This window comes from Alligator sinensis, unplaced genomic scaffold (genome assembly GCF_000455745.1).
Source record: "Alligator sinensis unplaced genomic scaffold, ASM45574v1 scaffold144_4, whole genome shotgun sequence".
NCBI classification, from domain to species: domain Eukaryota; kingdom Metazoa; phylum Chordata; order Crocodylia; family Alligatoridae; genus Alligator; species Alligator sinensis.
The window spans coordinates 289,780-302,093 of NW_005842190.1; the positions used below are offsets into that span (position 1 = coordinate 289,780).

Genomic DNA, 12,314 nt, shown 5'->3' on the forward strand with positions numbered 1-12,314 from the left:
ACACCGCACCTCCCTGCCACGGGGGAAAAGCCCCTGCACTTGCCGGGCACGGGAGGGAAGCCCCAGGCACCGAAGCCAGCTGCTTTCCCTGCTGGGGCTGTGTAGCAAGGGAGGGGGAAGCCTTCTGTGGTGGGAGGGTGGGAGGGAGGCAAGGAAGTCAGCCAGCTCCAGCACCTGGGGCTTGCTTCCTGCGCCCAGCAAATGCAGAGGCTGTGCATAAGTCTCAGGGGAGCGCCAGTGATGCAGACAGCTTGGTAGAGGCTGCACCTCTTGCTACGATGTGCAGTGCTGGCTGGAGCCGTGCCCCACCGGGTGCCTGTACCCTGAGTGCTCCACCTGCTGCTGCTGCACCATGGGGGGTGTGGGGGGAGGTCCCCACCCTTCCTTACACCCCACACATCTGCACCCGGCCCCCACAACCCCCACATATACACAGTCCCCCAACATACCCTATGCCCCCCCTACCCACACCCCACCCCACACACCTGCACACATACATACACACAAACCATAATGTACAAGACTAAGAATTTATTTTTGAGTTATGCAGTCACCTCTGTGTACAGTACGCAAACACAGATCATGACAAATATTTTTCATAGTAAAATTAAAATACGTTATAGTAGGTGTTTGACTTCTAGCGTATGATTTGGTTTATTTCTGGTTCTAAGATGGCAACCCCCTCCCCCCAGAAATACTTCTGGGTGGGGACAAGGGGAGGGACTTCTGGTGGCAAACATTAGGGGTTGGACTTCTGGTCAAAGATAGCAATAAGGGGGTGGGGCTACTGTCAAGGAGCAGGACTACCTTTGCGGCCCTTGACAGCTTGCCAAAACTTGGTAAGTGACCCTCCAGCCTCAATAATTGCCCACCCCTGTGATAGAGGCTACTTGCCAGGATACCAGTCTGGCTGGCCTATTGATCTATTATTTATGACCTCTTCTCCACATTTCAGGAGGGATTTTTTTAATCCCCAGCTTGTTCAATTGTAATACGCACCTTTCTAAAATGGTCTTACTTGTTATCACATGTATTCAAATTAAATAATCATAGATGCAGGTCATTCTTTCTCAGGATCTAATCCAACTTGAATCAGTTGAGGAAAAAATAAGATTAACTACTGTCCTGTAAAGCAGAAATATTCAGTAGTTAATCCTTTGGTTGAAGGTACCATTTGTATTGAAAATGTGTTTTCAGTGAAGCTTGTAGGAATTCTTGACATGTTGAGTAGTCTTTGTTTTTTTCAGAAGTGGCTTTCATATTGTGTTGTAATGAGATAAATGTAGTAAACTCTTCCAAGTCATCCAGTATTTTAAATATTCTAAAATCTGGCATGTATTCTACTAATATTGCTTTTTCCCCTTTTATTGAATAGAGGCAAGCCATCTTTTAAAAATGTTATTTGCATTGTGTTTTAAATCTTAAATTCCCAAGGTAGTAGTTAAAATGGTAAAAAGAAGTGTTACTGACAGTAGGCTGTGACTCTGGATGCCTAATAAAATGCACAAAGGGAAAATGAGGATATGAAGAAGCTTCTTGATGAAAAGAAATTAATTTAGAGATGCACCTTAGAGACTGACTGGTCCAGAGAGGCTTGCGCTTTTGTAGGCAGCGACTGGCTTTGTCAGATGATAGGAACAAACTGCCAGGAAGAAACGTTCCTTTTCTTTGAACTGTCACCCTGCCTTCTGCCATTTAGTAAATGGTGAATGATGCTTTTTTCTTTGCTAGAATTACTCGTTTGTGCCAAAAAGAAATGCAAAACTCTAGAACTCTTGGTTCAGAGATGATACCTTTTATTAGACCAACTAAGAAATCACACAAAAAAAATCTTTTTCTTCAAGCTTTCTGTAGACGCACACACTCTTCCTCAGACTCAGAGAAAATTAAAGATGGTAAAAAATCACCATAGGTAGAAAATAAACTTTAGTTTTGCACAGAGGAAGCTAAAGGTGGAAGTCGGCTCCTCTGGGTCCATGAGCATGTCTTTGTGAGTTGCTCTCTGATGTGCAGACAAGGCAGGATTCCTTCCCTTGTTTGTGCCAAGGTCCATTTGGATGGAAATTGCTGTTCAGTTAAATTTTCAAACAGCGTTTTAAATTTTTGATTAAACTATTTTAAAATATATTGGTTATGTAAGTGATAGGTATAAAACAAAAAAATGCTCTGCATTTAAACCAGTGACTTAGAAAACGAAGTTTAGTCATTTCAACTGATTTGGTTCTGATCACCATGCCCTTCAAATCTTGCATCTCTCTGGTTCGCCCACCTCATTTTTATTCGTGGGCAGGAAACTTTGTTTTGCTTTTCCAGATTTTTCAGCTCCCAACTGGTTTCTCAACTTTGAAATGGTTGAATAAACTAAAATGGAGAAAATACCTTCTGTATTTGTAGAAAAAGCTGTGGCAATCAAGATCTTGTTTTTTGCTTCAACAAACTGATTTTAGGGCTTAGTGACTTACCCAAACTCAGTTGCTTGAATTTTTTCTTTGGCAGTAAAACATGTACTACTAAAAAAAAAATCATTATTTCATTAACTGAATCTTAACATAGATTATCATAATTTCAAATGTAAATATGTTTATTTTTTCAACTTAAGGTTTATTTTATTTAATAATCCTTTTTTGCTTTTTTTTCCTACCTGGTTCTAAAATCTCTGATCTATGTAAGTATGTATAACTTTCAAAATACTGAAGTGCAGTGATTGTGGTAATGCCTGCCTGAGTTTGTAGAAGGTTTGAAAAGAAATACATATGGCATGCAGTTTATTCAGTTCAACTCTTGAGATATTAATGCACATACCCAAGGCCACTTTTAAATATGAACACTGTTAACTATTTCATTGTTGAACAAAGTATGTAAGAAAGGAGAGAGGTGATCAGATTATCTGTACAATCTACTGTGTGGCTTTGTCAGACCTGGCCTCTAGTTTAGATGTAGGAGTGCACATGGATAGCACGTAAGCTTTTTCAAAATTAAGCTGTGCTGATGTAAAACTCATCTGCTAGTGTTTTGCCCCATTGTGGTTGTACTAGAGCAAATTGCATTAGTGGCTGAGGTCCCATTGTTGGCAATAAATAGATGGTATGAAGAAGAGGGCTACCACCCTAGCCCCCAAGTCTTGCCTGTGGGGACAACATGCTCAAGTGAAGAAAAAGGACACTGAGGCATTTTGGAGCTGTTCCATAGTTGTCCCTAGCAGTTGCTTATCAGCATGCTGGACAAAAGTCTGAGAGCAATCTCAGGACACTCCACAGTGGCCTCACCAGTATGCTTTTGTGTGTTCAACATGTGAATAGGAATAGACAGACATGGCATGCTTGGGAACAGCCAAGCCAAACCAGGCCACTGTACTACTGCAGGGTAGGTATGCTCTTTGAGCTCGTGTTAGCAGAAACAGTGTTGTGGGGCCAGGTGACTCCCCCCCCAATCCTCCCTCCCCCCAGAGGCTGCCAACTCCCCCCTTCACCGCAAGGCTTTCTATAGCAATTATTACTGCTTCATTTACATCTGTTCACTAATCAGGATTTTCTTCTTGACGCCTGAGGTTTAGAAACACAGATTGTTGGGAATTGAGTAGAAGCTTAGATTCTGATAGAAGACTGAGAGCTTTGGCTCTAGGCATATGCAGTACAATTATCTTAATTTTGATTGTGCTGTAATCTGGCCCTACCCAAGGGTGTATCCAGCTGTCAGTGAGGGTGAGCCTAGAAGAGCAGACATCCTATTCTGAACAATCTACTGCAAGTTGCCTCATGTTGAGCATCTCAGGTAGACAGTTTGGGAATTCCACTACTACTTGTTCCCATGTGAGCCACGATAGAGGTGGGTGTGGATATGTTTTAAACTGCGGGAACTACTCCAAGCTGAGAGTCCAGTTACTTATTCTTGAAAATATTATAATGTACATCTGTTTCTGTACTTGACGATGGGAATTGGATTTGGTACAAACTGCTGTTTGTCTTAATTATGAATGGCAATGAGATTTTAAGTTGGACCTAATCAAATGCCTATTGGAATTCTATATGGCTGAGTATTGTAAAATTGTCACTTATTGTCCCAGCTGAATTTCCTCCCTTCAGTAACTGGAAAGAATTCTTGGTATTGTGTTGCTAGAAAGAATCAGTAGGTATTGTGCTATAGTTTCACTCATTCCTTTTTTTGAAACATGTTTTCAGAGAACTTTTCTATAGAAAGGACCAACATGTCCTGCAGGTATTGAATTTTTTCTGAAATGAGACAAATTTTCCAAACTTTCATATGTGAAAGGGGAAAAAAAGATTTCCTGTAGAGTACTTGAAATAATTGCCCTTTTAAATCCTTTTAGAAGGAGGTAACCCCAGCTAGTCCTCACAGTTATATTTTTCAGAATTGAAATGTATGAGTTTGTTGTTCTCGTTCGAGTTAAACTGCTCTGAAATTTAAAATTGTGAAATTGGAGCAGAGCCTGTAAATAAAGAGGAATATAATATGGGCCCGCATTGGGTTTTATACTTCATTGTCAGAGTATGTGCATCGAAGTGTTGTGAAAAGGTTGACCCACCTCGTACTGCATGGGTTAGAATAAAATTTAGAGGTATGATAATGAAGATTCTTTAGGTATGTCTGCAGATATGTCGTCTTTGGGTGCGACTGTACTGCAGATAGGCACACTTACTCTAGCTGTGTTTTGGCTATCACAGGTATCAGTAGAAGTGAAGATGCAGTAGCACAGTCAGAATATGTATTTGGAATCCTCAGGGCATTTGTACTCTGGTTATGAATGTATCCTAATCTGAAATCACTAAACTCACTGTTAATTTGCATAAAACCTTTAATTTATGGCCAGCTGTAAATTGATCGATTTCAATGCATTTTTGACGTGCACATAAGTGCACTGCATCTTTATTACATAGATACAGATATAGTGCACGTAATAGCAACAAGTATGATATGTCCTTCTTCTCATTCTTTTACCTGTCTTGAGACAGGATTCCACATTTCTGCCTCTCAAACTGGGCTCTCGGCTATATTGCACTGTATTTTAGCCATGCTTCTCCAGCAAATCTGACTGCAGTTCTTTCCTTTAGGAGATTGTAGCCAATGGTAGAAGATGGCAAAACAGCTGCCTTAAAAGAAAAAGTACTTGGGTTTAATGGTAAGAACCAAGTGTTGAGAGAGAAGATTTTAAAATTCAGTTTTGATGTGTCTGCATTCTCTAAAGGCTTATTATTCCTGAATGGTCACCAAGACTGATCTAACTTTTTCAGATATCCTAGCAGATGTCTTTCCCAGTAAGATTCTCACAGACAGCCCTCCTGCACATAGAGAGTCTTCTTAAACCTGGTGTGCATCTTTTGGGGTCCTGGGTATGACCATAAACTGCATCTGACTGGAGGGCCTGGTGGCAGTGTGACAGGGCTACATATAGTGGGGTAGTTCCTATAAAAATACCACAATGTTGCAACCTGCAAAGTATGAGTATAGGGTGCCTCAGAATCCTAGCCCACACTGTCCTTGGTTGGAAAAAAGCTAAGAGTCATAACCCTGACGGAAATGCATCCTTGCTGAGGCATTAGGTAGTCAGCAGTGGTTTTTACCTGATGCTTTCTGGCTAAAGCTAGAACCATTGAGGCACTGAACATCTGGGCTCAGTCTAACCTTTGGATTCTGTCTCTGGTGTAAAGAGGGGTTGGTGGTCTTGGGCAGCCTCCACTCCTCCATACTTCTGCCTAGGTGTACATGTCGAAGGTGTTGGTGACTAGACCTCCAAGGGATCAACAGTTGCCTACTCCATGTCTTTTGATTCTCTGGTTCCGAGGCCTTTTTTCCTGTCCTGGCATTGTCTCTCAAGAACTCAAGGATTTGCTGAATAATGGTTTCTCCTGAGCCATTACTTTTTCCTTCCTGTTTTTTTTTTCCTTGTTAATTGATTACTCATATGGTAAACGCCTTGGGTCAAAATACAGTGTTAGAGAGCAGTTCCTCTCAGGTCATCTTTTCTTCATTCTAAATTATTGGTTACTGGAACTTGCTTGTTTTGCTCCTCCTCTTTGTAGCCCAGACACTGTAGCTTGTCTAAGACTCTCTAAGAGACCTCCAGTGTATGCATAAAGGATTCAGTCACATTTTGTCACGACATGAGTAGACATTCCTGTATTGCCATTAAAAAAAATCTTTCTTCTCTAAATTTTATCTTTGAAATGTATTTTTTTGGTTTAGTTATAATGTTAATTTCCCAGTATGTACATTTCTAACATCTGTAGTCTTAATATAATCTACTGCCAGATCAGTTTTCTTTAACCCATCTAGTGAGTCTTGTTAATAAATATATGTACTCAAGTACTCTTAAAAAAATACTTTGAGCATCTGGTAAAGTTATCTTATTGCATTTGGACAAGTTTCTCAAGTACTTCCTTCCAGTATTAGTACATATATAGGTATCCAGCATTCTTTTGCTAGGAAAGCCTGCCACGAGAAAGACATAGAAGTAGGGAGCAAAAATGTACGTGTTGCTACATTTATTTCTGTAACAGTATTGTTTTTTTCCTCCAGTGTATCCCTGTATCGGGGGAATTGCAGACCTATACGGTTTGAGCCACCAATGCTGGACTTCCATGAACAGTAAGTTGGGAATCTCCTTGCCTTCATTTTTATATCCATCTTCTAAACTAGCTTATAGCACTTACACTTTAGTTCTGCTGTCAGGTATGTAAGTTGTCTTTAACTTCAGTTAACCTAACTGTAACATCTACTTATTTACATTGACTTACCACCATGGCGTCTCTATCATCTTTGCCTCTTGCTCTTTGAGATAGCCAAAACTGGGACAAAAAATTATTTTCATCTGAGGAAGAGAATATTTTAAGCCCAAAGTCTGCAGTTTTTAGCATTTCAATAATTTCTAGATATTAATTCCTGGTCATGATTAGAAAACTAACCCAAGTTTTTAAAGGGTAAAATAAGTACTTATGTGTCGTAGGATATGTCATTTAATTGCATCTCCACTATACTAATACTTAAAATTGATGGTTGAGTATAGCGCTTATAAATGTATACAAGAACTCTTAAATGAAAGCATGAATTTAAAGGCTCACTTAAAACTTATCTTCTAAATGAAATTGCTTACATAGGCTTAATGATTTCATGGGAAGTGATTTTGGGGGGAAGTATTTGGGGTCTTCTTTTCAAGTAAGTATGGTAGTTTTATTCTAATGACCAGCTTTGTTCCTGTACTTAGTTTTTAAAGGATTTGTATATATTATGCATGGCTTTGAAAAATTAAGCTACCTTTTTGTTATGTACTCTTCCAGAAATGTTTTACTTTCTCTATTCTACTTGCAAACATGTCCTAAAGCAATACTCTAAATGTTTGTTAGAGTTACAAAAGGTGCTGTCGGTTATACTTGAGCTGTTTTTAGATTAAGCAACCCTGCTACGAAAAATTGAAATGTTAGATAATGCAGATCCAGAATTCTGCAAGTGGGTGTAAGTCTGTAGCTCTCAAAGGATGCACTGTTATGGAGTAGATGCCAAATGAGTTGTTTTTTTTAAGTGCATGCCTAAATTTTTCAATTAAATGGTAGTATAACAACTTTTGTTCATTAAATGTTTTATCTGGAATTTTTAAACGTATACGGACACATGCATGTATGCAAACATGCACATCTTTTTACGTTTTGTAGACATGTCTGTATGCTTAAGTGTGTATTGTATAAAAAATTATGGCAAAGCATTTAAACTAGTTACAGCAGGTAAAATATAATTTCAATAATAATAGAATCTCACACACACACACACACACACACACACACACACACGAGAAGTATAGTATAATGATTTAAAAAAAGTTTTACCTCTGATGACTAGTTGAAATGCCTTGCCACAATTCTTTTGCCTAAAATCATGTTCAACCTGGTCCTGTGGACCAGGTGAGTAGAATGGGGCCAGTCCTGCAGGTCTGATCAGATCCCTGCACCAGGATCAGGTCCTGCACTGCTCCCACCTGCCGGATTAAGCCATATATGCCAGGATCAGTAACTACACTAGCAAGTGATCTAGCACATAGGGCCACAGCCTGCAGGGCTTCCCACATGCCCAGGGGAAGCCCCATGGGCCAGATGACAGTGCCATAGGCAGGTTCTGGCTGAGTAACCTTGGTCTAAAATGATGTCAACATAGAATGCATTCAAACTTTAATAATATATTAGGGATAACTGGGGAAAAACTGTGAGAACTTTTTTATACATGTTTAAAAATAGAAAGCTTGCTTGGCTTTGAAAATACAGGCTGACCTCTTCAAAACTAGTGTCTGGAAATTCCTAAACACATGTATGGGCACAAATATAAGTGGTCTGTTCCTAAGCTGGTAAATGTCTGCAATGCGTCTTCATTGAGAGCGTGGGTCACTTTTATTTGATTGCCTAAATACACCATATTGTTTTCCATACTACACACCCCAAATTGAGATATGCAAAGGCAGTGTGGAGAGAAAAAGATTTTTCCAGTGGGATGCAGGGGATCCTAATTGCAGCAGCTGTGGCTATGAGAGGGTTAACATTAGTTTTGACCACAAAGAATGAACATCCCCTTCTTCCCTGAGACTAGCAGAGGAAGAAGTGTAGCAGCCATCTTTCAGTAGTGTCCCCATGCTTGCTTCTATTTCAGTGAAGAAAAATCAGCTTCCCCACTGAAGACACTTACCACAGTTGAGCATGGGGGCTCAGGGACTGGCTTTGGGTCAAAGGTGTGCATGTTATGCATGTAAATACAGTATATTCAGACTTGGAGTTTTGCAGCATTTGTTAAAATGACACCAAGCTGGGAGGAGTAGTAGAGGGTAGGGATATGATTCAGAGTGACTTAGACAAATTGGAGGATTGGGCTAAAAGAAGTTTCATGAGGTTCATCAAGGACAATTGCAAAATCCTGCACTTAGGATGAAAGAATCCCATGCACCACTAAAAGTAGCCTATTGAAGCAGGGGTGAGCAAGATCTGGGCCACAGGGCTACCCACAGGTAGGGAAATTTGGCAGCAGGGGATTGGTGGCAGCATTAGTTGCCACATGTCCCAGAGGCACAGCAATTAATTCTGCTGCTGCTCATTCTGCTGCCAAATGTTCAGACACATGAGTTAGCTGTGTATGTCAGGTCGGGCCTGCAGGGTTTGGATGAGTTGAGCACCACTGTATTAAAAAGTATATGTACTAATTTCATAAGCTCTCACTTTCTTTCCATAGCAAGGTGCTTGATTACTAAATACTAGTGGAGTACGGGCCATAAGATTCCAAATTTCTTTCTTTGAAAGAAATAATGGCTGTTGCCATAATATTGTTAAAACTTACCATACTTTTTCATGTACTATGTGTCCCAAATAAGACATGCCCCTATTTTTTGGAAAGGCAGAATGAAGGAGAAAATATTTTTTTTCTAGAGTCATGACTGCAAGTCAGCATGGGCAGCCTAATCTTCAACCCAGACACCCTCCCTTTCCTGGTCAGGCAAAAGCTCAAGTTTTAACTCTTTCACAGCTGAATTGTTAGCAGCTCTAGTATGGTCAGCCACAAACTGACCTGTAGGTCTTGCTAAAGACTGGTTTCCATGGGCAGTTTTAGGACTTGGAAAAGAGCTAAAAACAGTCTGTGGGCTATCAAATAGGAAAGAGATCAGAAGTAGCTAAATTACTAATTCTCCCACAAAACCTGCTGAAGTAGCTTGGTTATTGGTTAATGACCATTTACACTGGCTGAGTGAAGATGAACTGACAATAATCAAGCAGATTGTAATGAACTATGAATTCAGTTGATTCTATAACTGCTGCCCGAATAGAAATGCCACTGTTGCTATTGTAAGCAGAAAATCAACTTCCCTGCTTAAGACCTGCAACCCAGTTTTGGAAGGATAATGTTTTGGGGGAAGGTACATGTGGTATGTGAGTAAATATACTCTGTTAGTTGGAACACTAGAAAATCAAATGCTTATTTGAGGGTGAATGTTTTCATAAAGAAAAACAAAATTGAAAATATCTGATCCGTCTTCAAAGTGATAGAGTGGTATTATGTGTTTATCTCAGTAACCTGTATGCTAGTATATACAAATATCTACTTTTCATTTGAAAATAACCCAAGCATTTTCTGTTTACAGTAGATATTCTGGATGTTTTTAAAATTTTAGAAAACTTACAGGTGATAAGTTTCTAGAAGGGAAAAAGAAAGGGGAGTTCTTGTTGTCCAATTAGTGTGCACAATGTATGAAGCATATATTGTTCTTCCCATGCTTCTTGGCTTTCCTGGTTGCCACATGGGGCTAAGAAGTATATTTTTTTTTTTGCCTCCTGTTGCTGCAGTAGTTGGGTGGGTTTTTTGCCTTCCTCAAAAGCATTAGATTTTGGATTCAGCCAAGATTGGGGATTTTGATTGGGGTGTGTCATTGCTCTGCTGGGTCTAAAATTTACAGGTTCCTAGTTAGAGGGTCTTGCCCCTCTGCTCAGGGTCAAACTAATCACTACATTTGGGCTCAGGAAGGAATTTTACCCCATTGTCAGATTGGTACGGACTGTGGGTGGTTTTGCCTTCCTCTGTACCAGGGGCAATACCCTTCTTCCTTGAATCAAGTGCATTTTTATAGCCCGTGCAACAGTGGGACACTGGCAGCCCTCATCCCCCCTGCTTTACCTGTGACAGATTAGGATGCTTTGGTGTCTTGTATTTGTGATGGGGTTGATGATTACATGACCAGTTTTAGGAACAGGTAAGACAAGCAATTATATGAAATGGTTTGGATAGGGATGATCCTGCCTTGAGCAAGGTGTTGGACTATAACTTCCAGAGGTCCCGTCCAGCCCTGTTTATCTGAGATTCTGTGAAACCAAGGCCAAATATGAATCTTTCTGGGGTGTCAAACGCCTCAGTCCCTGAAGTTTTGGATGAGTGGTGTGGGGCCAGGGCTGCAGGCCCTAAACGGACCCCTTGCACGTTGTGTGGGTCCAGTTCAAACCCTATGGGGAGCATCACAGGCCAGGTGATAGGGCTTTGCAGACTGGGCCTTTGACACCCTGATCTGTGCAGTATATTATAATTACTTTGGAACTATTATTGTTTGTTTACAGTGCTTCCGATAGTACGGAAGTCTCTGAACTTCCCTGTCAGATGGAAACAAGAAATCATTGTATCTGTTAAGTGTTATAGTGGTCTGTATTCTCTGTGGTTCTCAATGCTTATCCAGGGGTGGCTAACCTGTGGCACAAGTGGCACAGTTGTGCTGTGTATGGTACACGACATATTAGGAAAGGGACAGGCAGCACAGCAGCAGCAAAGGCAGAAAACAGAAGGCAGAACAGGAGATTGAGCAGGGAGTACAGAGCAAAAAGCAGAGCAAGTAGATCAGGCAGAGGGAGAGGATTGGAGTAGCACTCGGGGCAGGGTGGGAGGGGGAGCTAATTTGTGGCTTGCCTGCCAAAAAATTTGACCCCCACTGTTTTAGTCAATAATAGGCTTATCCTGGTATAAATTTAAGGTAAGAGACAATTTCTCATTCAATGGTGAAATCTCCTATAATCAGTGGCATCTTAAACTTATTCCTGAACACCTGTGCAATGTAATTAGTTAGACACTTAAGACTGTCATGCTAATAACAATTCTTCTACTACATAGGAGAGAGATCTCATGTTATAGCTGTGGTGAAACCTATTCTTAACGTTACCCGTCCCATCCAGTAAAATAGTAATTAAAACATGTTATTCTTTTTGTTTAGACAAAACAGAGATTCCTTTAAACTAGAAAAGAGGTCTTATCTAGCAGTGTCCTAGTCTAAGATGCTCATAGAATAATGAAAAAGCAGAGTTTTAAATGACATCAAGAGGTCATCTAATTCTAATGCCCTGCTCAGGGCAGGATCATCCATGTCTAAACCATCCTAGCCAAGTATTTGTTGAACTAGCACTGAAAAAAATCCCAAAATTAAAAGCCTCTTCTGGGGCTTAAAAGGGATTATGTGAACATAGCTCAAAAAGTGAAGTCCACCAATTAGACTTCTATTACAGGAGTTGGAGGAATGAGGAGAGCCTTAAACTAGGTTCAATTGGGGATGGAGACAAAACCTCACAGGCGTGTAAAAAGCAAGGTGATCAGCATAAAGGCCAAGGAAGAAAGAGTGCGAAACAATATGGGGAGTCGAAACAATCTTGAACATGAGAAATAAACAGAGCATCAGATGGTTATCCAAAATGTCTGTATGCTAATCCAAGAAGGAATAAGCAAGTAGAGCTAAAAGTCCTAATACACACATGAAATCATAGGTTTCAACTTTAGTTTTTGCCGGTGGGTGCTTTTTTGCA

At 40.3% G+C, this 12,314-nt stretch overlaps 1 protein-coding gene across 1 annotated transcript in view; it reads left to right on the forward strand.

Annotated features, from left to right (window-relative positions):
* The window catches only part of TMEM131 (transmembrane protein 131), a 138,644-nt gene that overhangs the window by 47,537 nt on the left and 78,793 nt on the right, over positions 1-12,314 (forward strand). Inside the window, 1 exon segment of the mRNA XM_025207248.1 lies at positions 6,535-6,603. Coding sequence (XP_025063033.1) covers positions 6,535-6,603 — 69 coding nt within the window.